A 21,886-nucleotide genomic window follows, 5' to 3' on the forward strand; every position below is an offset into this window, starting at 1 on the left:
TCAGAGATCTGAACTCAAAAAGATATTTCTCTTTACCTGGTTTAGTTAAATGTATCTGTCTTCAGCCACAGGTGACAGTACAGGCTAGCTCAGCTCACCTTTTTCCTGTAGCGTTAGCTTGCTTAGGCATCAAAGATCGCAACTGGAGCAGGTGGAATATAGAGAGGAGCTGTGAGCATAGCTTTGCTGCTACAATACTTAGACAACAAAACAAGTTTGACTGCTGGGAGAAAGAAGCCTTTCTTTAGACATTAATGTGTGAATGGGTCTGATTTTTTTTTTTTTTTTTTTTTTTTTTTTTTTTGCTTCTATAAATACCATCAGGGAAAGCTGGGTGACATAAAAGCACCCAGACATTTAATAATTGAACGGTGCATGGCAGGTGGGCGATGTGAAGGCGATGCTGACTCATGGCTTCTGCTGCTCCGGAACAATGACGCTCCAGAACAAACAGTCGGCCATGGGCATGGCCGCAGAGTTTGTGCTGAGGCGGGAATCCTGAGGAAGACTTCGGAAGCTCAGTGGCAGGAGCACTCTGCTCGGGAAAATCCTGTTTAATATAATATGAGTGAGACCACTTGCTCCCTCGCTAACACACACAGATGCAAGGCAGCCTCGGTGCCAAATGTACACATACACATGTTGCTCTAGTTTCCTTCCTACTGATGAATGGGGGAAGGGATGAACAGTAGCTGCAGCTCATGTCACGACTTGGTGGGCTGCATGTACAGTACACAGCGAACATATACGTGCACAGGCGTTCAAATCCCAGGATCTGAGGTACGCTTGGGACACTTCTAGAAAATTTAAGTGTGAGTTAAACTTGTGCTAATCAGCTGTATTGGTTATCATTACTAATTTCTTTCTCTCTATGCCACAGTGGGTTTTAAATCAAACAATAAAGATGTGATTGAAGCGCAGACTTGCAGGTTTAATTCAAGGGTTTCAACAAAAGCTTTGCATTAACTGTTGAGGAATTACAGCCATTTCATTATACAGTCTCAACGTTTTCAAAGGCTCAAAATTAAATCAAAAATTGATTGACAAGCAGCTCTTTTATAACCAGGTTACTCCTGTTCCTTTCTATGACAAATAAAGCAGATAAAAGATCTGTATAATTAGCCCAGTGCATTCTTTAAAAAAAGGAAGCCTGAAACACCATAGATGATAACTAAAGTGAACAACCATAGAATTATTCCCATTGTTAAGAAAAACAACAACAACAAAAGTATGGAGAAGGGGGGACACAGTTCATTATTAAAGTATGCCACGTCATGTATAAACCATGTTGGAGGTAACGTTATGGTGTTCGACATGTATTCCTGTTTGTGCAACCAGGCTACTAGTGTTTTTTATTGATCATGCAACTGCTGATAGAAGCAGCAGGATAGATTTTGAAGTGTACAGGGTTATATTATCTGCTCAGACTTAGCCAAATGCTGTAAAACTGATCAGACAGTGCTTTACAGTGCAAACGGATAATGACCTAAAGTATATAGCAAAAACAACACAATAGCTTCTCCAGCCAAATAAAGGCCATATTCTTGATTGCCCAAGTCGGTCTTCCGATCTCATCCCAACAGAGCAGCTTCTATGTTATGGAAATGATGACAAAGAGAGCCACAAACAAGCAGCACCTAAAGGTGATTGCAGTAAAGGCCTAGCAGAACATCAGAAGGTAGAAAATGTACACACGCATAACACTTGGCATGTATATATTTATGTACAATGTACATCAACCTGTATATCAACATCAGATTTTTTTCCCCTCAAAATTGAAAACAGCACCTGCTGCGCATCTGCAAGCCACTTTGCAACCTCCACCACAGTTCCTCCTTTTCACGCTACAGTATGTCTGACTTAATCCATGTCCTGTTTATTTTGGATTTGTTTTGTTTGACGCTCTTTCTGCTGTTCTTCTTGACTAAAACAAACCTATCCACGAGACTTTTACACAAGCACACCCTGCATCTTGTTCTGTGGTGAACAAGAAAACGCAATTGCCTCAGACTGTGGCGTACACTTTAAATGGTTCTTTAAATCCCATGTGCCAGTATCTTTTATCTGCATATAAAATGAGAAACTGATAGAACAGATCCCAGTTATTTTACAGTAAAGTACAGTGTAGTATGGTACCTTATATATTCTACCATCACATCTGATTTGTATTTATTGTATTCAGCCAATGTGAAACAGTTTATGAGGTGATCCCTCCAATGAAAGGTTGAATTGAAGACTGTGATGTAACTAGCCATATTACCTGACTATGTGCAGTGACAATCTGCTTTAGGTGCACATGATGCAGAGAATAAACAACTTTGTTTCATTCATTAATTTCATTCATCCGAACTGCTTATTCACTTTAGCATTGTGGGAGGCCTGAGGCTATTTCAGCTTTCAAAGGGCAAGAGGTGAAGTACACCCTGGACAGGGTGGCGTGGTTAACGCAGAAATATAGACGTTGGCAACTGTGGCAGAGTTTTAGACTCACTGCTTAATCTGACATGCATGACTTTGGGAGGAAGTTGGAGCACCAGAGAGAACCCACACAGGCACAGGAAGAATATGCAAATTCCACACAGATGTGCCCGTGCCGGCCGGTGGATTCAAAGCTAGGACTTTCTTGCTGTCAAGCAACAATTCTTAACTATTTTGCCACTGTGCCACCCCTCAAACAAATTTTGCTTTAAAAAATTATTAAATCTTTTAAGTCTTGTGTTGTAACACCTGATCTCAGTGATGTGTCCATAAAAAACAACACATTGTGCCCACACACACTCCTACGATGCCCGACTATTGTGTTTAAAGTAGAGAAAAGGTAGTTATGTCTCGGATTCCTCCTGAAGAAAAGACCCACAGCCTTTAGATACCGAGGTTTGTTTAGCTTTCACTCGATGTGTGTGAGGATTTTATGAGAACAGTGATTTGGAAGGAAGCATGAATGACTCTTGAGTGAGCGTAGGGGCACATACGTGTGTGCATTTGTGTGTGTGGGCGTGCGCGTATGTGTGTCATCTCCAGCTGAGTAGCAGGATGCAGACAACCAGGAAGAGATAAGCGCGGGTGAATGGAGGGAGCTTAGCATGTGTGTGTGTACCGTGTGTGTGCGCATGTGTGTTCGCGTAGGGAAATCACTTCACAAAGGCATGGAAGTGTGTGTTCCCCTGTCTACCAGCGCGGGACTCGGAGGAGATAAGCAGACAGCCAAATATTCCCCTTGTGTTTTCCCAGCAAAAACAGGAGGCGGAATACCAACCACTCAGACCGATGCCATGGGGTCAGGCGTGGAATGAGTTGCGCTTCCACTTCTTACAAGCTGCACATAGCTGCCAAGTCAGTGCATTAATTGCAACACGATTACTCCAGAAAATCTCAGGAGACAGTCAGATGTGTGCGTGCGAGTGGGTTTAAATTCAGCTGCACATCAGCAGACACTCATGTGTGTCTGTCAGAGGCTCTGCAGGCTCACACTGAAACATTTCTGTGTCCGTATCTGTGGCTGTATTAGCATATTGAAAGCTTGTATTTCAGAATGTGCAGGTAGATATTAAATGACATGCTCCCACACAGTACTAAGTGGAACAGTTACAGACATCAGGTGGTGAGGATGCAGGCATAAAACAAAAAACAGAATCATTTACTCGTTTGTATTTACAGTAGTGTTATTTTTTAGCCCAAGACTTGTGCATCTAAACAATAAACTGACACCATAAAATGATGAAAACTTTGCAAACTTTGAGCCGGATGAGAAGATAAGCAAACTGAATCTGCTGATGAGCATCATGCAAAACAGGCCAAAGCTCCAGAGCACCCTCCACACCAGTGGCTCTCAATTTTTTTTTCCGCCTTCAGAAGCCGAAAAACAGTTCATTGACCCACCACACACACATGCACAGCTTTTAGCAATTATTAACAATAAAAAAATGACCCAAATTGAATTTTAGAGAAGTAAAGGTCAACAACATTGCATCACCAGACTCATATTTATTATCTCTGCACAAATCCATCCATCCTCTTCCGCTTATCCGATCCTGCACAAATCATTCAAGTTAATTACATATTTTTTTTACCTTGGTTGTCCACACCCCACCCACAGCAGTTTCATACCTCACCAGTGGGGCTGGATTCACAGTTTAAAAAACCTACACTGACTCTGAGATGAGATGGTTTTGTCATTTTCTTATTATAAACCATATCATCAGAGGAGAAATTAAAGGGAGAATGAAATTTGGGGACTCAGTATTTAATATAAATGAGCTGTACATGTTCAAATGATGTAAAAAGGTCCCAACTGTCAAATGTCCAATAATAATAATAACAGAAATGCCTGAAAACAAATGGCACTTGTAAAATTATAAGGCTTATAAGATGAACGTATGTGTTGATTATTAGGAGTGTGTGTGCCTGTGTGTGTTTATGCAATTTGCTGCAAGAAACCTCAGCAGCTGAGTATAGAAGGCTCTTTATGTTCATCGATATTTTCAGAAAATAAATACATTCGCTGTGTTTTTTTCTCTCAGTTATTTTAACCTTAAAGACTCGCTCGGTCTCGCAAACATGCGTAGACTTACTGACTCCCTTTAACCTGCCGCGCTCCCATCAAAACACACACAAACGCAAGAACGGTAAGTTCTTTGCATAGCTAAAAGCCACAGAGACATGGGATTGCAGAGTCAACATAAAAATCACCCACATAGAGATCAGTGTAACATGCACATGAGCAAACACACATGCAGACACACACACACACTGGCCAATGTCCACGGTTGTCAGGTTTGTGTATTTGGTATGTGAAGAATGTGTGTTGGTCAGCTTGCAGACGCTTTGCACTCTGGGGTGGAGTTCTTATCAGTCCAATGTGTCATCGCAGACAACATTAAGTACCACTAAAACACACATCGACATGCATGTACACAAACACACACGGAGAAAGACACACAAAGTCAGGAGGGTGTAACCCCAAACAAGGATCCAGATTTTAAAAGATGCTTATTTATTTTACACCCTCCCAACATCCTTCTTATAGAAAGAGAAGAGGAGAGGAGCGGGTCAGAAAAACCTTAAAAAAATATATCAAAAAGATATTAAGTTAGCTTATGAAATTCGTTGTTCTAGGCTTAAAAACAAGAAGATCAACACACATATGTCCTGTTGTTGGCGTTTTCTCTCTCATTTTGAAGCAAACTCGAGCACCTTGAGCCTACTGTGATTATATAGAGCAGCAATCTATATATGAAACTGAACTGAACTGCATTTTCCCTTTTACCTAAGACATAATTACTAGGTGCCAAATTTTTCTTATTAATGGTTTGTGCACTTCAGGGATCATTAGGGGAGGAGCCAAGTAGTGGCCAAGGATGGCCAGGGCCACCACACAGTTAACTGTGGTCATCCAACACAACACAGGATGGAGCTCCACAGGGCACTGTGCATATACTCATCAGCCCTGAGGTACATGTATTCTTCTGTTTTACAGGAACACCTTTTTGCAGAACAATTTCTCCATCACTTTTGTTCCCAAATGAACAAAAACATAAAACCTAAGAAAAAAAGTAATAATTTTATAGCTCATCAATATTTAAAAATTAATAACTTGAGCAACAGCACAAGCTTGTTTTCATCAAGTGAAGGTAAAAAAAAAGCATAAGATGTTTTGTCTGTATAAGATAATAAGAAGAGTGAGGATTGAATCTAATTACTCTTTGGCATACAGTCATTTACACAGTGGCTGGTGGTAAACACCATTACCTCACAGCAAGAAGGTCCTGGGTTGAATCAACTGGCCTGTTGGGCCCTTTCTGTGTGTTTGTATGGTCTCCTAGTGACTCCGTGGGTTCTCTGCCGCATATTAGGTTATTAGTGATTCTTAATTGATTATAGGTAGTGTGTCTGTCTGTTTCTCTGTCAGCCCTATGACAGGCTGGTGACGTGTCCAGGGTGTACCCTTCTTCTAGCCCTAGGACAGCTGGAAGAGGCTCTCACAAAAATTGTAACCCTTAATTGGATAAGCAGAAGAACATGGATGATTCACACCGCTGAAAACGAAATAATACCAGTTTCTATGCAGCCCTCTAGAAATTATCTGGTGCTGCCACTGGTCATCATTACACTAGTAACAGTCTAAAACATTTCCCATCATAGCCAGCCTTAATAAAATGGGGATATGTAAATGGTCACCAACAAATGCTGCATTTAAAGGTTATGGTCCGGGCGCTAACAGAGGAGAATAACTAGGAGGAGAGGGACTGGTTAAGAGAGCGACTATATAAAATCCAAAATGAATCTGCAGGCTTTGCGGTGAAAAACACGAATTTTAAGACCATAAAAGACCTATTTTTAAAAAAAAAAAAAAAAAAAACTACACTTTTTATGTATAAAACCAACTTTAAAAACTGGCAAGCACTCGCTGACACAACAGACACATTTATTTTCGATCCAGTGAAAGATTTTCTCTCTTTTATTTTTTGCACACAAGAAACTCGTTCATAGCGTATTAAGCCACATCAGGGTGTTACTCCACAACAACTACGTAAATGTTAAATGTTTATCACGTGTGCACGCGCGTGTGTGTGAGAGACAGAGCGTGAATCCGCGCCTGTGTAAATCCAGATGTTATTTTTATCCCTGTTATTAGTTGACTTGACATCTGCACACGCGCGCAAACCTACACATCCATGCGATCCATGCGCGCCACCAATATTTGGACTCTGGGGGATGCTCGAGCTGAATGTGAGCATGTTTGTGTGTTTGCGTGCATTGAAAAGTGCATCAGACTTAACGTGACCGTCACCGTGGCATGCACGTGGCATGCATCTGCGAGATCGCCACAGACACCGACACCGGTTATGCGGTTATAGGCAGAAGCGCGCTGTCATCTCTCATACACACATGCACGTGCCTCCTCGGAGCCAGCTGTAGGAGGGCAGGATCACCGTGACCAGAGTAATAAATATAGTTCTTATGTTACTTTTATAATTTAAAAGCTAGAATATAGTAAAATGACTCACCAGCTTTGCAGGGGTCCTTGTAGTCAATGGTCTCCGCTCTCTCTTCCTCATAATATTCATAGTCTGGCTCCTCGTAGTCGAAACAGTTACAAATAGTAACTTTGCCCCAGAAAGTCAAGCCGGCAAGCACCAGTGTGATCCAGCGCATCTTACCAGCAAGTGCGGATGGCACACGGTCCATCTGAAGACTGAAATAACCAAATAACGGCCTCTCTGCTCGTCTCCTTCGCTACTGAGAGATGGACAATCCAATCTCCGAAGCACGGCGTCAAGAATTTATCGGGCCATCTTGAAGATTGGCGTCCTTTGTGACAGTCTGCTTGTGGATGGTGTAGGTTGTAGTAAGTTACCCTACTCCGACTGACTCTCCTCCATGGTTAAAGTACGCTGAGGTTTCTGTGCGTCCGTCTCCCAGTCAGCAAAGTGTCCGCTGAGAAGCTCCGCTGTCCTCCGCTGTGGCTTCGCAGGTGAAGCTGCTGCTAGACAAGCAAGAAAGAGGAGAGGTTAGGAGATCAGGGCTGGGTGATCTCTGAGCGTAAAGACGCACGGTGGTGTGTCTTCTGCTGCTGCTGCTGCTGCTGCACGCACGAGAATCATCCACCTTGTGTGTTTCCAACCAACACTCTTGTTTCTCGCCAAGCGCAATCTCTCTCTCCCTCTCTCTCTCTCTCTCTCTCTCTCTCTCTCTCTCTCGTGTCCGGCGGTGGTACTGTCTCTCTCTCTCTCAACCCAAGTCAGCGCACCGCCCATTCACACACACACACACACACACACACACACACACACACACACACACACACACAACCGCACTGTTCGTCCCAAGTGGTGCAGAACCACAACGTCTCTGTCTTCTTTTGTCTCCATTCACTGGACCATTCGCAGTCTTCTTCATCTTTTTTTCATGCGCAAAACTCCTGAGGCTTCTCTCTGATCTCAGCGCGCTGACCGCGGAGGAAGCCACTCACTAATCATCACCGGCTTAATTGGACCTTTATTCACATTGACCCGCAAAATAATGTGAACTGGCAGTAAAGAACCGGTAGCGGTAAAAGTAACACGGTGGCCACAAATTTGCCTGTGACTCTAAGTAGGTGTTATCTGGTTATTCTGAGGCAGGTGCCAAGTAGGTGAGAGCCAAACCATAAACGCCCAGAGGCAGGTAAGCTTTACAGTCATGGCGTGACAAGTGGTCTTTTATTCTGGCCCCCTTCTGAGTTGCTGTCATAGAGAGAGGGAGAGGGACATCAATTTTAAACCTCTGAAACTTACATAGTGAATTTCAATAAATAAATAAACAAATCCCTACTGAACGATGGCCTTTAGAGTGGGGGACAGGTAGAAACAAGAAAAATCTTTAATATGTAGAGCATAATCACATCAAGCAAAACACTAAACCAGACTAGATGGATAGATAGACCAGTCTGCCATTCACCTATGATGTCTTCTCTAATCTCTCATAAATACCCTTGGCAGCAGTAGGTCGGTCAACAACAGATGAGTGAACCGAGTTCACGTGGGTTCGTGATCCTCCCCTGCATCCCTGACATCCACAGGTCCAGCGCAGCAGCCTGAGCGTGTTAGTTCATGAAAAGACCGCTAAGAGCATTTAGGCAAGAGGGGGAGAAAAAAATCCTTTACAGTCAATTTCATTTGACGTATTTTACTCTAATTTTGCACGGACTGCAAAGTTGTCAGGAACCACCCATAATCTCTCCCAGTGCTGCCTATACACGCGCACATGCACACACGGCAGACTCCAGCAGTAAAAATAAAACCCCAGCAGTTGTTGACAGACAGTGAACACCTTGCCAGTGTAAATCCTCCTGAGACAAGCTCACCCATACGTCTCCACAGCTTACCTGCTGCGTTTACCTGGCCGGGGCGCGTTGGTTTGCTGCGGAGCCACATAGCGACCCATCGTGCTGCAACTGTGGGGACTTTCTCCGGAGTCTCAGGGGGCCTCGGGGTGTCACTCGGTACCGGCAGTTTCAAACGTGCCCGACTCCCCCCATTTATTACCGGGAGATTACCGGAGCGCTGTCTCTGCCGCTCCCGACTAATCCTGCCCTCGGGGAGAGGTAGCGGCGCGCTGACGTCACGCCATCAATCCAGCCGCAAGCTGTCCACTATCCACGGGTTGGACACAAATCCCTTAGAGGCAGCACACACACACACACACAGGTCAACACACTCCTGTTTTTTTTGTCCCAAAATTAACCTGCTGGACAACCTGAAAGTTTGTGGGAAAGAAAAAAGGAGCAACAACCAACTCTGACAGGATGAATTAGTGTCAGTCTGATTCCTCATACTAAGATCAGGGTTCTGATATTATCAACGAGTCTTAATGGCAAGAACTGCACTAACAAGGATAATAAAAATAAATAGGCAGATAAAGAAAAACTTTGGGGAGAGCAAGCAAACTGCCATCACCAGCAGGGTGTGCTGACGCACTACTGCTTAGCTCAGCAAAAAGTTTGGCAGGTAAATGCCACGAGCCACTACTCTAAGCCAAAACGAGCTCTTGCCCTCCCACTCCACATTTTCAACCATTGTACAAAAACAAAAGACAAATGAAATTTTAATGAAATAAAAGTCAGCACAGCAGCACTGGCTGACACTTGCTTGTGTATGTTTTCCAACCAAATTCACCTTCATTCAGCTTCATTTCACTTCACAAGTTCCTACTGGTCATCCATGCCTAGGGGTATCTCATAGTTTGTGACTCACTGCACTAATCGGTGTGTTTAAGTGTGTGGTTTGTTGTCAACCGCAGGTCAAATACATTCTTTCTACATCCATGTTATGCCGATGTGTGTTGATTTGCATAGACGTTTGGGTGAAGCTGGTGGGCATGTTGTTGTGGGAGTGCATGTCACAAGATTCGTACTTACCATGAGTACAGTGTTAAAGTTATTTTAAAAAGCCTCCACACTTTACTTAGTGTGTGTGTGTGTGTGTGTGTGTGTGTGTGTGTGTGTGTGTGTGTGTGTGTGTGTGTGTGTGTGTGTGTGTGTGTAGTGCTTATTTGTGGTCTGGTTTTCCCTCTCGAACACCTGCAAATTAACACCAGGGAAGGCATTTAGTGGCATTTTTGGTCTTTCAAGCCACTTACAGTCCATCTGTGTGGTTACTATCCACCCAGTCTATTCAGCAAAAACGCTTCCTTCTTAAATAGGCTCCAGCTATTGAAATTAATGCTGTGTTCAGGTATTTGTGTCCCTATTTAAAGCACTTATCGATCAGTGAAACTCTGTGAAAGTACCTCGCCAGCATTCTGACCCAGCGCACTGACCACCACCCCTCCCTGAAGCCACACTCTCTCGTATCCAAACACACACATACACCCACACACAAATATCAAGAGGAACCCTCAAACAAAGCAGCAGCCCCTCGAGACTCCTCCAAGTGCTGTGGTCTGCAGGTATTGGAGCACTAATATTAGCTTTGTTTCCAATTCTAGATGCAGTAGAATTGAACTGCACCAGGTTTGCTGCACTTTACTCCGACTTCAAAGATATGCATTATCTGAATCAAGCATTTGAGTGATCCACTCTGGTTATAACAGACTGTTTAAGCTATCTTTGCCACTCAAAGCGTCCCCAGTTACCTTGAATTCATTCTGCTGTAATCCATAGAAACATATCAAATCTACAGCAACATTTCTTACACTGCCGTTCATCTATATGAGGACAACAGCCACGTTTTCATGATATTCATGTCAAAATACTACATTCAGCTTTGATGTGCAACATATTCATAAACTTGATGAAATACTGCTAAAAACAGAGATTTTGACCCAAAATGTGACTTGAATGAGATTTAAAGCATGACTTATCAAGGTGAAAGAAATTTGTAATGTAAAAAATGTATGCCATAATATGAGCATACAGCTGTTTTTACTTAAATAAATAAAAACAGCTGCATGCTCTGGAAGGCGGACACAGTGGTGGTGGTGGTGGAGCATTTAGCTGAAGAAGCAGATGTTTCCCTCAGGAACATGTTATGTATGTTATGTATATTTAGCAGGTTTCCAAGAACATAAATAATACATGTACACTACAAATGCCCCTAAATCAATGCATACAGCCCTAAATGAGATCTTAAATCTGAAGAAATTGATCATTGCATGAGAATCTTCTTTCTGACCTGGTGTATCTCTTTGTTTACTGCTACAGCAGTATAAGTAACACAGTGTGTAGTGGTACACTGTGACGCCATGTTACTGTAAGCATTGTTCAAGTAAATATCACGTGTATTTCATTTCATCATTTCATTCAAATTTCTGACTTTTCTTCATAATTTAGTTTCAGGCCCTTTTTGGTTAAAAGATTTTTAAAATGGCTCATTTGTGACGTAGCACAGTGCTTTGTAACGGAAACATGGCTAAACATCGGTCAGTCATTCATCCAAAATAAACTCCTTGACTGGACTTTAAGGCCAAAGACTTCAAGGGTCAAGTTTTAACCACAATAACAAACGTTTTTAACAAGCCTGGGTACTTGACTCCATAAAACGGTAGTATTTTTCAACACTGGTAACCTACGTGATTACAAAGACGTTTCCTGTATACATTTTGCTCATTTATTATATCTGTAACTTTGTTCATCCCCTGCTGTCCTCTAGTTGTTGTTTTTCGCTGTGTTTTTTTGTTGAAGGCCTCATAATTCAATATCCTATGTTCCTATTTTTTTAAAATGTATATAATAATTACATCTCTGTATTTATAAATAGGTATAATAATTTATTTACAGCACTTTGGTCAGTGAAATTTGAGTGTAAAAATTTGTTTATAATATGTGCCTTATAAATAAATTTTTACTAACTTACTTGCCTACTTACTTACTTACTTTTCTGTACGAGTTTATCCCTACAAATTGCATTGTGGGAGCAAGAACCCCCAAAGAGCAAGAAAAGTTATGCTGACCGCCTTCGATCGAGCCAGAGAAACTTCACCTTTCTCTATCTTTCTTTATCCTCAGGGCTTACAAAGCTATGACCGCTAGTTAGCTAATGAACTAAGGTCAACTATATAGAGTAAACTATGTAAATTATGGAGAAGTTTTGGAGAAAATGTGGGACTGTTGCTACTGCTGAACTTTGTCTGTGAACTGCTGCTAAAAAGTCATTTCCACCACCTGTGTCGGATAAGTAGCAGCTAAATCTATCACAGTAAGTTGATTTAAAAACTATGAGTGCTGCAAGAAGTTACTCTACAGATTTGTTGCATTATTCTTGTTCCTTGTGTTAAAAAATGTGGTTACAAGAGCAATATAAAAAGTTTTTTTTCTCCAGAATTCCTTGATAAAATGATTATAGGACTATAGAGCTGGTAGATGGCACTCCTCTATCATGTCTGTGAAGGTTCTCAGTCATCCAGGTCATCGCAGTCTAAGGAGCTTGGAAAGAAAACCGTCTGGACTTTAAGTTGTTTGAAGATGTTTCACCTCTGATCCAAGAAGCTTCTTCACTTCTAGGGTCAAATGGTGGAGAGTCCCAGATTTAAGCCATGTGGGAGTGCCCCCCGAGAGGGACAAAAGCACCCCCTAATGATCCTCTACCTAGTCACATGAGGCAAGGTGTGAAAACAGGTGTAGGTTTTAGTGGACTTTAGATAGAGTTATATTAGTCCCGGTGTTAGATTCAGACCTTCCTTAGAGTCTTTACCTGACAGTGTGCTTGCTTTCTTAGGCATATCAAAACTGTTATATAAAAATAATTACCTACTCTTTTACAAAATAAAAGATAAACAAGAGTCCTTGGTTTCTTAACAGACACCACTGAGACGATAACCTCTACTACAGCATGAACATCGTACTCTTGCCCGATCTTTGTAACTTTCACTGAAGTAAATTAGTGAAAGATAAGTCTTGGATAGCTGATAAAAGAGGGGGACAGGTTAGAGGGGAACAGGCAGAGGCGGAAAATGAAGACAAAGCTAAAACGATAAGAATACCTTAGGTAAGAAAAAAGAAAATATTATGTGTTCTCCTAGGTCTGCTGACTGTGGAAGTGTCCTAAAAGGTTTATGAAATTCCTCAAGAGGAAGCAATGAGGTGGCCAGAGACATCCATCACCTTTTGGCTAAAATGCCACAGGAAGACAGTCTGCTGACACCACAACAGAGCCCAGCAGAGGATGATGATAATGCCTGGATATTGCTCGGTAGCTTCAAAAACACGTCGAGGCAGTTTAATTTCCTCAAAACTTTTATTGCTGAAAAAGAAAAACAAAACAAACAAAAAAAAAAATCTCGAAACAATGTGAAACTTGAGGTTTTTATTTTTAAGTTCAGCAGCAAAGGGAATGAAGGCTCCCATGTATATTCTCTGTCCGTGTTACTGGAAAGTGCATATATATGCAGCGCTCACATACAAGACACACATGGCAGCTATGTGAAGTGGCTCCTTATGTAAACAGAGCGGAGCGGAGGGAAGAAGAGGTGTGGAGAGGAAATCCTCTGTATAAATGCCAAGCTGTGCGTGCCATTCGCTCTCCCTTGTTCTTATTTCCTCTTTTCTGCACCTCTCATGGCTCCGATTCTGATCCTTCATCTCTCCTCCGCTGCCTCTCGTGTGTCCGTGCACGACTGTGTGCGTGCCAGTTTGCAGCTCACGTTCACAATCCTGGAAAGATGACACAGACCGGCTTTTTGTCTTTGTGCCACCAGAATTTGCCAACACGGGAGAAGAAGAATGAAAGCAGGATGCACATTGGTGTCAAAAGATGGCCGCAGCTGCAAGGAGGTAGAGACGGAAAAACATATGCTGGATAAGGAGGAAGGGAAGATGTCCCAGTAAACGCCTTACTGTATAAGGGTCAAACGGGCTGTTGAACCTTTACGCTCTTATATACACTGTCTTAGATTCTTCCTTAGCTGTGTCCTGTAGAGTTCATGGATATGTTATTTTTTGATCTCAAATCATTTGCTGGTACTGAAATGTATTTAGAGCCCAGTGATGATGTATTTATCAATGAGAATAAAAAAGTGACATCTCCTATTGGTTTTGGACTTTGAACTGTTTTTTAGAACCAGAAGTTACCATATTTAGATTGAAGGGTGGAGCGCTAAGTTACTGTATCATCAGTAAATTGTGCAGGTACACAGACACACGTATCAGCTCATTTATATAGGCTGCAGACTAATAAAACACGGGAAATTCACCATAGCCCCATAACCGAAGCCCAACCTTCTCAGATGGTCTGTACTACACAGCAAGCCAAAATAGAAATCTGATAATCCATTAAAAATGCCCCAAAAGGCACCGATGACTGACCCACAGGTCCAGTTCAATGATTTAAAGTAGGAGGACAGGTGACTGGCTCCAGGACTATCAGTCATCCCTAACTCAGTTATCCAGATGCAAAAGTTATTAACAGGAAAAACCCTCCTGGAGCATAATGTGTCCTTGATCAGGACACATTATGCTCCACATTTTTACCGACTGGGTTAAGGTTTATTGTTTTGTTTTTTTGTTTGTTTTTTGTTTGTTTTTATCTACAATATGAAATTAAATGGAGAATGTCCAGACACAAGATTATTGTGTCTGAATTTTGTTCAGAGTGTCACTTTCTACCATCATCCTCACCTTATGACACTCACTTGGAGTTATTGAACTAATATCTAAGATGAATTTTTTTAAAAAACAACTTTTTGTTGATCCGGTAATTTTGTCATTACTGAGCAAGGAGGAAGAAAGTTGAGTTGAATGCCGAGTTAGAATTTGGGGAACAGTAACAGAAAGCGCCACGCACCGAGTGAGACCGCCTTAACAGACCAACCGCCTTGCTTCTCTGAAAGCTGAAGATGTTGAAAGTGTGTGTGTGTGTGTGTGTGTGTGTGTGTGTGTGTGTGTGTGTGTGTGTGTGTGTGTGTGTGTGTGTGTGTGTGTGTGTGTGTACACAGTAGCCATTTGCTGACATTGCACTTCTTCTGGAACTTGGTATTGGGTGTGCACTTGTATTACTCGTGTTATGGGGGACATAAATCTATTTACGCTGTCATAACGTGGAGGCTCAGCTTTGTTTTGTGGGGCAAAAAAGCAAGTTTTCATAACATGATTTACCAAATTTTAGAAGAATTGATTTAAGGTAATGTAAGACTACACTAGGGTAAAGCTCCAGGAACTTAATATAAGTCAGTGCAATGTCCTCAGAGATATGGTAACGCAGCTGTATGATCAACGTGTGTGTGCTCTGGCCTCTGCTTACTGCAGATATGCTTCTTTTCAGAAAGGCTATAGAAATATGCAGTGTGTGTGTGTGTGTGTGTGTGTGTGTGAGAGAGAGAGAGAGAGAGAGAGAGAGAGCGAGAGAAGAGAGTGAGTGAGTGAGGGTTGATTTGCTGTACAAAGACCTTTCAGCTGCAAAATCAGCTTTGGCACATTGTGAGAACCAATGTTTTCCTCAAAACTGAGAAAGAAATTGCACATCCTGTTAACTGAAGTCAACCGACAGGCCATAGACTGTGTAAAAAGTTAAACAAAGAACACATTTTAAAACATATCTTGAGACACTTTGTTGATAGCAGCCTGTTGAAAAAAACTCATCATTTATTCACATTTCTTTATTTGAATCTATTAATAATGCAAAAGATAACACAGTGTGAGAGGCAAATTTTACATTTTTATTCATATTGTCACCAGTAGGTCAGGAGAGGGGTACAGCAGTGCACCACCTGTAAAAAATGTTGGAGGCACTATTATGATTTGGGCCTTGATTTTGGCCAGTAGTGTTGGAGATCAAAATTGATGGAATTATAGACAGAAAAAGTGTAATTTGGAAGATTTTGATCCAACATTTGGAAAGCATCTAATTGGGTTCTTTTTTCAGCATGCCAATGATCCCAAACTGCTATTACAGTAAGATGGATAGAAAAACACACACTATAACACTATCGGTCATGGATTGGCCTCACCAGAGCACGCACCTCAACATTACTGAAGCAGTGTAGGATCATCCTGACAGAGAACAGAACAAAAGGGAGAAATCCTCATATCAAAGATCAAACCCAGTTTCAGCTCAGAGTTAATACCACCAGTTTGGGATATCAAAATGTGCCCACAGTTCTTGTTGAGTGGAGCTTTTAAAGTTCAGAAAATGTTGTTGCTGCGTCTCAAATAATTTTAACTGAGTCAGCATGAACTCAGCTGAAGACAAGTTTTGACAAAAAAATAAGTAACCAAATTAAAAAAATCTGGGCGTGTGAAAGAAATGTATGTACTGAACCTCTGAGCCCGCTCTCCTTCTCTCACAGCTTATTTACCATCTTATTCACCTATAGGCTGATATAAATCAACAAGTCGATATAGATCATTGCAACTCTAGTAATCAAGGAGTTTTAGCATTATTATAGATTACATATATATAGGTTCTGGGGCGATCGTGGCTCAAGAGTTGGGAGTTCGCCTTGTAATAGGAAGGTTCCCGGTTCGAGCCCTGGCTTGGACAGTCTCGGTTGTTGTGTCCTTGGGCAAGACATTTCACCTGTTGCCTACTGGTGGTAGTCAGAGGGCCCGGTGGCGCCAGAGTTTGGCAGCCTCGCCTCTGTCAGTGCACCCCAGGGTGGCTGTGGCTACAATGTAGCTTGCCATCACCAGTGTGTGAATGGGTGGATGACTGGATGTGTAAAGCGCTATACAAATACAGGCCATTTTACCATTTACCATTCTGAGGTGTGATTTATCGTTACCACTCCTTGCACATCTATCACAAAAGAAGGAGCAGAGACAGATCAATTACTCCTCCACCATTTGTATGAACACAAGGCTGCATTACATACTTTAAGTGAACCTGAGAATAAAACAGGTCTATATTTTTTAGTTTTTACTTACCAAATCATTCTTGGGTCATTTTTAAAACAAACAGTCTAACTTTGTTAAAATAAGCCAAACATTTTAACAACAAATGCAAGCAGGCTGCACCTGCAAAACATATTCTAGCTTTTATATTTGTGACTTAATGGTTTAATGACTGAGAGTTTGATGGTGAACCTTTACAGAGGGTGTAGAAACCTTTAGAAGATTGTAGTCTTCATGTGCAAACACTTCTTCTCTCTGTGATTTGTCAGGTCGTCAGCACACTACTGTCATCTGCAGGATTTAAGAAGTAATGACAAAGATGTGCTGTGGCAGCAGGAGTGTAAAATTACACATGCAACCAAACAAACTTACGCAATCTTAAAAGTCCTGGTTTTCTAAGTGTGTGTGTGTGTGTACAGAAAGAACATTTCATCCTGAAATGCAGTAAAACTGAATCTGTTTCCAAATAAATCAGTAAAAATCACGATAAACACCTCCATGCTGTTTTCTCTAGTCAAACATCAACATTGGAACCTCATAAATGATAAACAAGAAGCCGACCCCCTATTTTTGCTATAAATCGCTCCAACACTTGTCAAAATATTTGCTGATTACTTCAGTCCAATAATTAACTAATTACCAGCACAGTGTCATCACATTTTTACTGGCCCCAGTGCCAAAACAAATAGGTCTTCCTGCATTATTGATGAGGGAGGAGTTGTCTAATATCGCGTTTGACTGATCAGATTAATGTCCTCTTCCCTCTCTCTCTCTCTCTCTCTCTCTCAGCAGGTCCCGTCTGTGTCCCGCTCTGCCCTGAAGTCAGAGCAGCTTGATCAATGGTATTGATGACAAGATGCTAATAGCAGATGCTAATAGGGTCGGTATGAGTAATAGACCGAGGTTGCCATTGATCTGCAGAGTTAGCATCTAATGCTAAAACAGCTGATTCAACCGCATAGTTGGACTAAAAGTGCCACCCTTGCTCGGTGTGTGTGTGTGTGTGTGTGTGTGTGTGTGTGTGTGTGTGTGTGTGTGTGTGTGTGTGTGTGTGTGTGTGTGACTGCAGGGAGTGAAAGTTAGATAACAATGCTTTAGGCCATTTTTTTCTACCAATATGAAGGCACAATATGTACAAGCATGCAGTAAGATTTACATCTAAACTCAAAGCTGAAGTCAAACACTGGCACTGGTTTGTCTGTGTATCTCACATAAATTATGTCCTTCCTTATTCAAGATTCATAACTTATTAGACTAGGCAAGCAATTTCAATCCAAGAACTTGGAAGTGAAGGGGTCTTTTGACAGCAGGTTTTAGTCATAATATGAAGCACAGATGCTTTTAATGACATTATTGATGGCTCTGATCTTTTCAGAAATCCTTGTAAGTTAGGAAAGAAGGAAAGCGAGCCAGCAGAAACCAGAACCGTGAAACTTGGTGGAATTCATCCATCTGTAATTTTAGCACTGGACAGCGTTTTTCCTGCTGTGAGATATCAGATGTCCTTCTGTGAAAACAGACTTCTAACTGCAGTAACTGAGTCAGTGAGCACAGGCTGCTTTAAATCAAATCAGATCTGCCCTTTTTGGAGGTAAATATATGGTATAGAATAAATAAGCTGTAATATCAAAGCAAAGTTACACTGAGCTAAGTATCTCCAGACAGGTGTTCAGGTAAGTTTCAAAAAGGCTTCTACCACAGGGCTAACATGCCAACCTCCTTTAGCCACAGAACAGGTACGTTTCTGGGAGTGTTGGTGTGAGAGTGGTTCAGTCAGATTTACAGGTAAGTACAAGGCTGGCACACGAGCTGGATTTGTTACAGGAAGGAATCTCATATGTTCAAGAAGCACTGTGAGCTGACAAAGGGGTCAGGAAAGCAGTTCAAAGATGACTGAGCTATATAGCCTGAATGTGAGTAGAGCAACAATCTAAAAGTGAGTGCAGACGAGAGTCAGATTTAAGTACTGTCACTGAAAGACGAAAAGCTGCCATGCCAACAACAGGTGTGTCCTCTCTGGACCACACCCACTTCCGTACATGCATACAGAGGAGAGGGAGAGACAAACAGATGTTTCAATCTGAGCATCAGGATGGGGAATAAAGATGAATGTGACATAGTCATTTGTGCCGGTTTCAGTTAATGAGTATTTTAGAAATTACTGAACTGCCAGGCATTATTTGGGCACACTGAGCATTATTTAAACGCCACTCCTCACCAGATGCGCAGTCAAAGTGAAGTGGTTAAGTGAACAAATCCATGAAAACACCAGCTCACTGCTTCTTACTTGTGAGTTCTCATTGCTGTTTGTTAAAGGTCAGTCACACCCACACATCTGTTTTCACTTATTCTGCCTGATTAGACCTCAGTTTGGAGCTGCGAAAATTGCATGAATCCACTGCACTATGTGTTAATGTGCAAGGGGGGAAAAAAACGCCATGTGTAAAACGCCATTGACATCAGAAACTGAGTCCATGCCAACACAATTTAGAAATGATGTCCACTGTAACCAATCTTAATATTAATAAAATATTTACAAAAAACAAAATAATTACATTCAGTGTTTAACGGAAATTCTGAATGTAACAAAATCATTTTCTGTTGAATTAAACATTGATTTGTTGAAGATCCACTTTTTTATTATCCTGATTTATAAAACTTCTTTTTTCTTTTTTTTTCTTTTTTCTTTTTTTCCCGCCTGTCCCGTTTGGTTCTTTTGCCATCAGAATTATTGTCTAAAGGCAAAGAAAGATGCCCAATGGATGCTGCCTTGCTGTATGGGTCTATTTGATTCACCTTTGCTTTTATTGTTAATTTTATTTTATTTTCACTTGCTACACACAGGACAGACATGACTGGGGGAAAGAAAAGGGAGAAAGAAAGACGGAAAGAAAAACAGCGGGGAAGAGGAACGGTGATAAAGGACAAAAAACAAAAACAAACAGACAAAAAATACATATATCAATCACCTGGATCACCTGTTGAGAAAGAAAGAGAGAAGAGAAAACAAGCAAAAAAGAGAGCAATATACTGTAATAAACAACATCATCATTATTGTGCAGCATGTAAGATTGACAGCGTGCAGTGTGCTTTGAGGTAGGAGCCAAAAAGGGTGCAGTTTGTGTGTGTAAGCACCCGTGTGTACACCTGTGAGCATGAGCGCGCTTGTATTTAACAGGTTCCTTCATGTAATGATCTGCTAGAGGGTGTGGGGAACCATAGCCAAGTCCTCCAGGGCATGGAGCAGGTATGGAGGAGATCCAGGCTCCAGACATCCAGAGACCCTCAGAGCACAAGAGACCAAGGAAGACCAACGGAGGGGCAGCCGCGCCACTCTCCCGGAAAGAGCTGAGGAGAGCCCCAGATGAGGGGTCACTCAGCAGCCGCGGAGCAGAAGTCAGGGGGGGTTGCAGTGACGTGCCCGTGAGCTCCGCCGGCAGCCAGCTGTGCCAGAGTGACCGAGCCCCAGGCCAAGAGGCCGAGGGCACCCCACCCCCGAAGGGGCCCGAGCGAGGCCCAGGTTCCAGGCCCCGACAAGCAGTCACCAGGAGTGAGCCAGTGTGTACCTGGACGCCCATCTCCGGACACAAAGAACCACCAATGCACCGATGTCTGAGGGCGTATGCCACTGGCAGGGGGAGTGGTGGGGGGAGATAGGCCTCCATACCATGGAGGGCCTGAGATGTCCCCAGAGAGGTGGCGTCTGGTACCCGACCTGACATATAGACACAAACAAACAGGCGCACACAGATACAAACATCCATTCCCACCCTCATGCTCTCATATGCAATTACTCAGCACTCACCCAACGTGGAGACAGACATAAATAGACACTGTACACACAATCACACTCCCCAAGCGTACTCTATACCCCAGGTCTAGGTACCCTTGCCCCTGGAGGGGGAAACTGCACCCAGACCCAGGTAGTGTTACCCTCTTCCCTGGGGTGGAGAGAAGCACACCGCCCTGACTCCGCAGCAGCAGGGAGGCCCCACATTCCAGACCCCAATCGGACGGCCAACTCCTCCTCCCAGCCCCCCCGCCTCAACAGGCAACAGAGAACGGGGGTGTGTGAAGACTCCAAACCTCCCTCCGCCCGCTCATATGTAGTGTTGATGCATGTGTGTTCTAAGGTGCATTTAAAACCCAGGATGGCATGGAGCTATCTGCCAGAGAGCAGCAGGTAAGCGCATAGCCCCTCCTGCTAGCCCTCAATGTCTACGTGTATTTAAAATTGAGAGGTGGGCAAAGGCGCCAGGGGTGAGGTTGTATACCCTGATGGTCTTCTGGATGCCGTGTAGCATGCCCAACCCCAAGGTCCTATATGTATGTGTTATGAGAGTGTGAGTAATGTGAATGTCTAAGTTGTGGGATAAAATTGAGGCACAGGCAGCCAGAAGGGGACAGAGGGGGAGATGCTTTCCCTGCACCCTGGTGACACACCTTTACCCCAAGGCCCTGCATGTGTGGGTGATTGTGGTGGAGCGGGAAGAGGGAGGCAGCTGGTGATGGGGAGGGAAGGAAGGGAGGGGCAAGTGGCCCCTCCCTGGGGTCAGCGGGGGAGCTGACCCCAGGGAGGGGCCAGCGGGGGAGGCACCCCCATACTTTGCAACCCACCAGGGCAAGGGGGCCCAGGCCCATCCGGACAGGGCCCAGTTCAGCAGCGCTGAGCGCACAGAGCCCAGGACAGCCCACCCGACCCCACCACAGAGAAAACTGCACCCACCCCATCATCCACTCATCTTCCAGACTACACAAGACAATAGACACCCAGGCTGAGTTCTTCCTCCACCTCTCCTATATTTCCCCCACCTGCAGAGTGAGTTCCTGGAGAGAGGACACCTCCTGCAAGATGTAACAGCCTCCCCGACCAGTTAAAGAGCCCCTCAGGGCTGAGCCCCCATACACCCACCCGCCCACAACCCTGGCAACACACCAACCAGGACCCAAGCCCCCAAGGCCCAGCCAGGGCCCCAGCCCAGAGACGGAGCACCCCCAGAACCCCACGCCCGCCCCGGACCCACCCACGTCCGTCAGCACAGACCCTCCCCTAGCCCTGCTGCACGCAGCCACGAGGAAACC

At 43.2% G+C, this 21,886-nt stretch overlaps 1 protein-coding gene across 4 annotated transcripts in view; it reads right to left on the bottom strand.

Moving 5' to 3' along the window:
* The window catches only part of tll1 (tolloid-like 1), a 58,798-nt gene extending 49,726 nt beyond the window's left edge, over positions 1 to 9,072 (bottom strand). Inside the window, exons 1-2 of one of the 4 annotated variants that reach the window (XM_063476038.1) lie at positions 8,880 to 9,072; positions 7,008 to 7,483 (exon numbers count right to left, since the gene is read on the bottom strand). In XM_063476038.1, coding sequence (XP_063332108.1) covers positions 7,008 to 7,188 — 181 coding nt within the window. In that variant the 5' untranslated portion in view covers positions 7,189 to 7,483; positions 8,880 to 9,072. Of the gene's footprint in view, positions 1 to 7,007; positions 7,487 to 8,866 lie in introns of all 4 variants that reach the window. The other 3 variants (XM_063476039.1, XM_063476036.1, XM_063476037.1) reach the window with 3 other exon arrangements.
* Between the last annotated feature and the right edge of the window lie 12,814 nt (positions 9,073 to 21,886).

Source organism: Pelmatolapia mariae, linkage group LG6 (assembly GCF_036321145.2).
Source record: "Pelmatolapia mariae isolate MD_Pm_ZW linkage group LG6, Pm_UMD_F_2, whole genome shotgun sequence".
Classification (NCBI taxonomy): domain Eukaryota; kingdom Metazoa; phylum Chordata; class Actinopteri; order Cichliformes; family Cichlidae; genus Pelmatolapia; species Pelmatolapia mariae.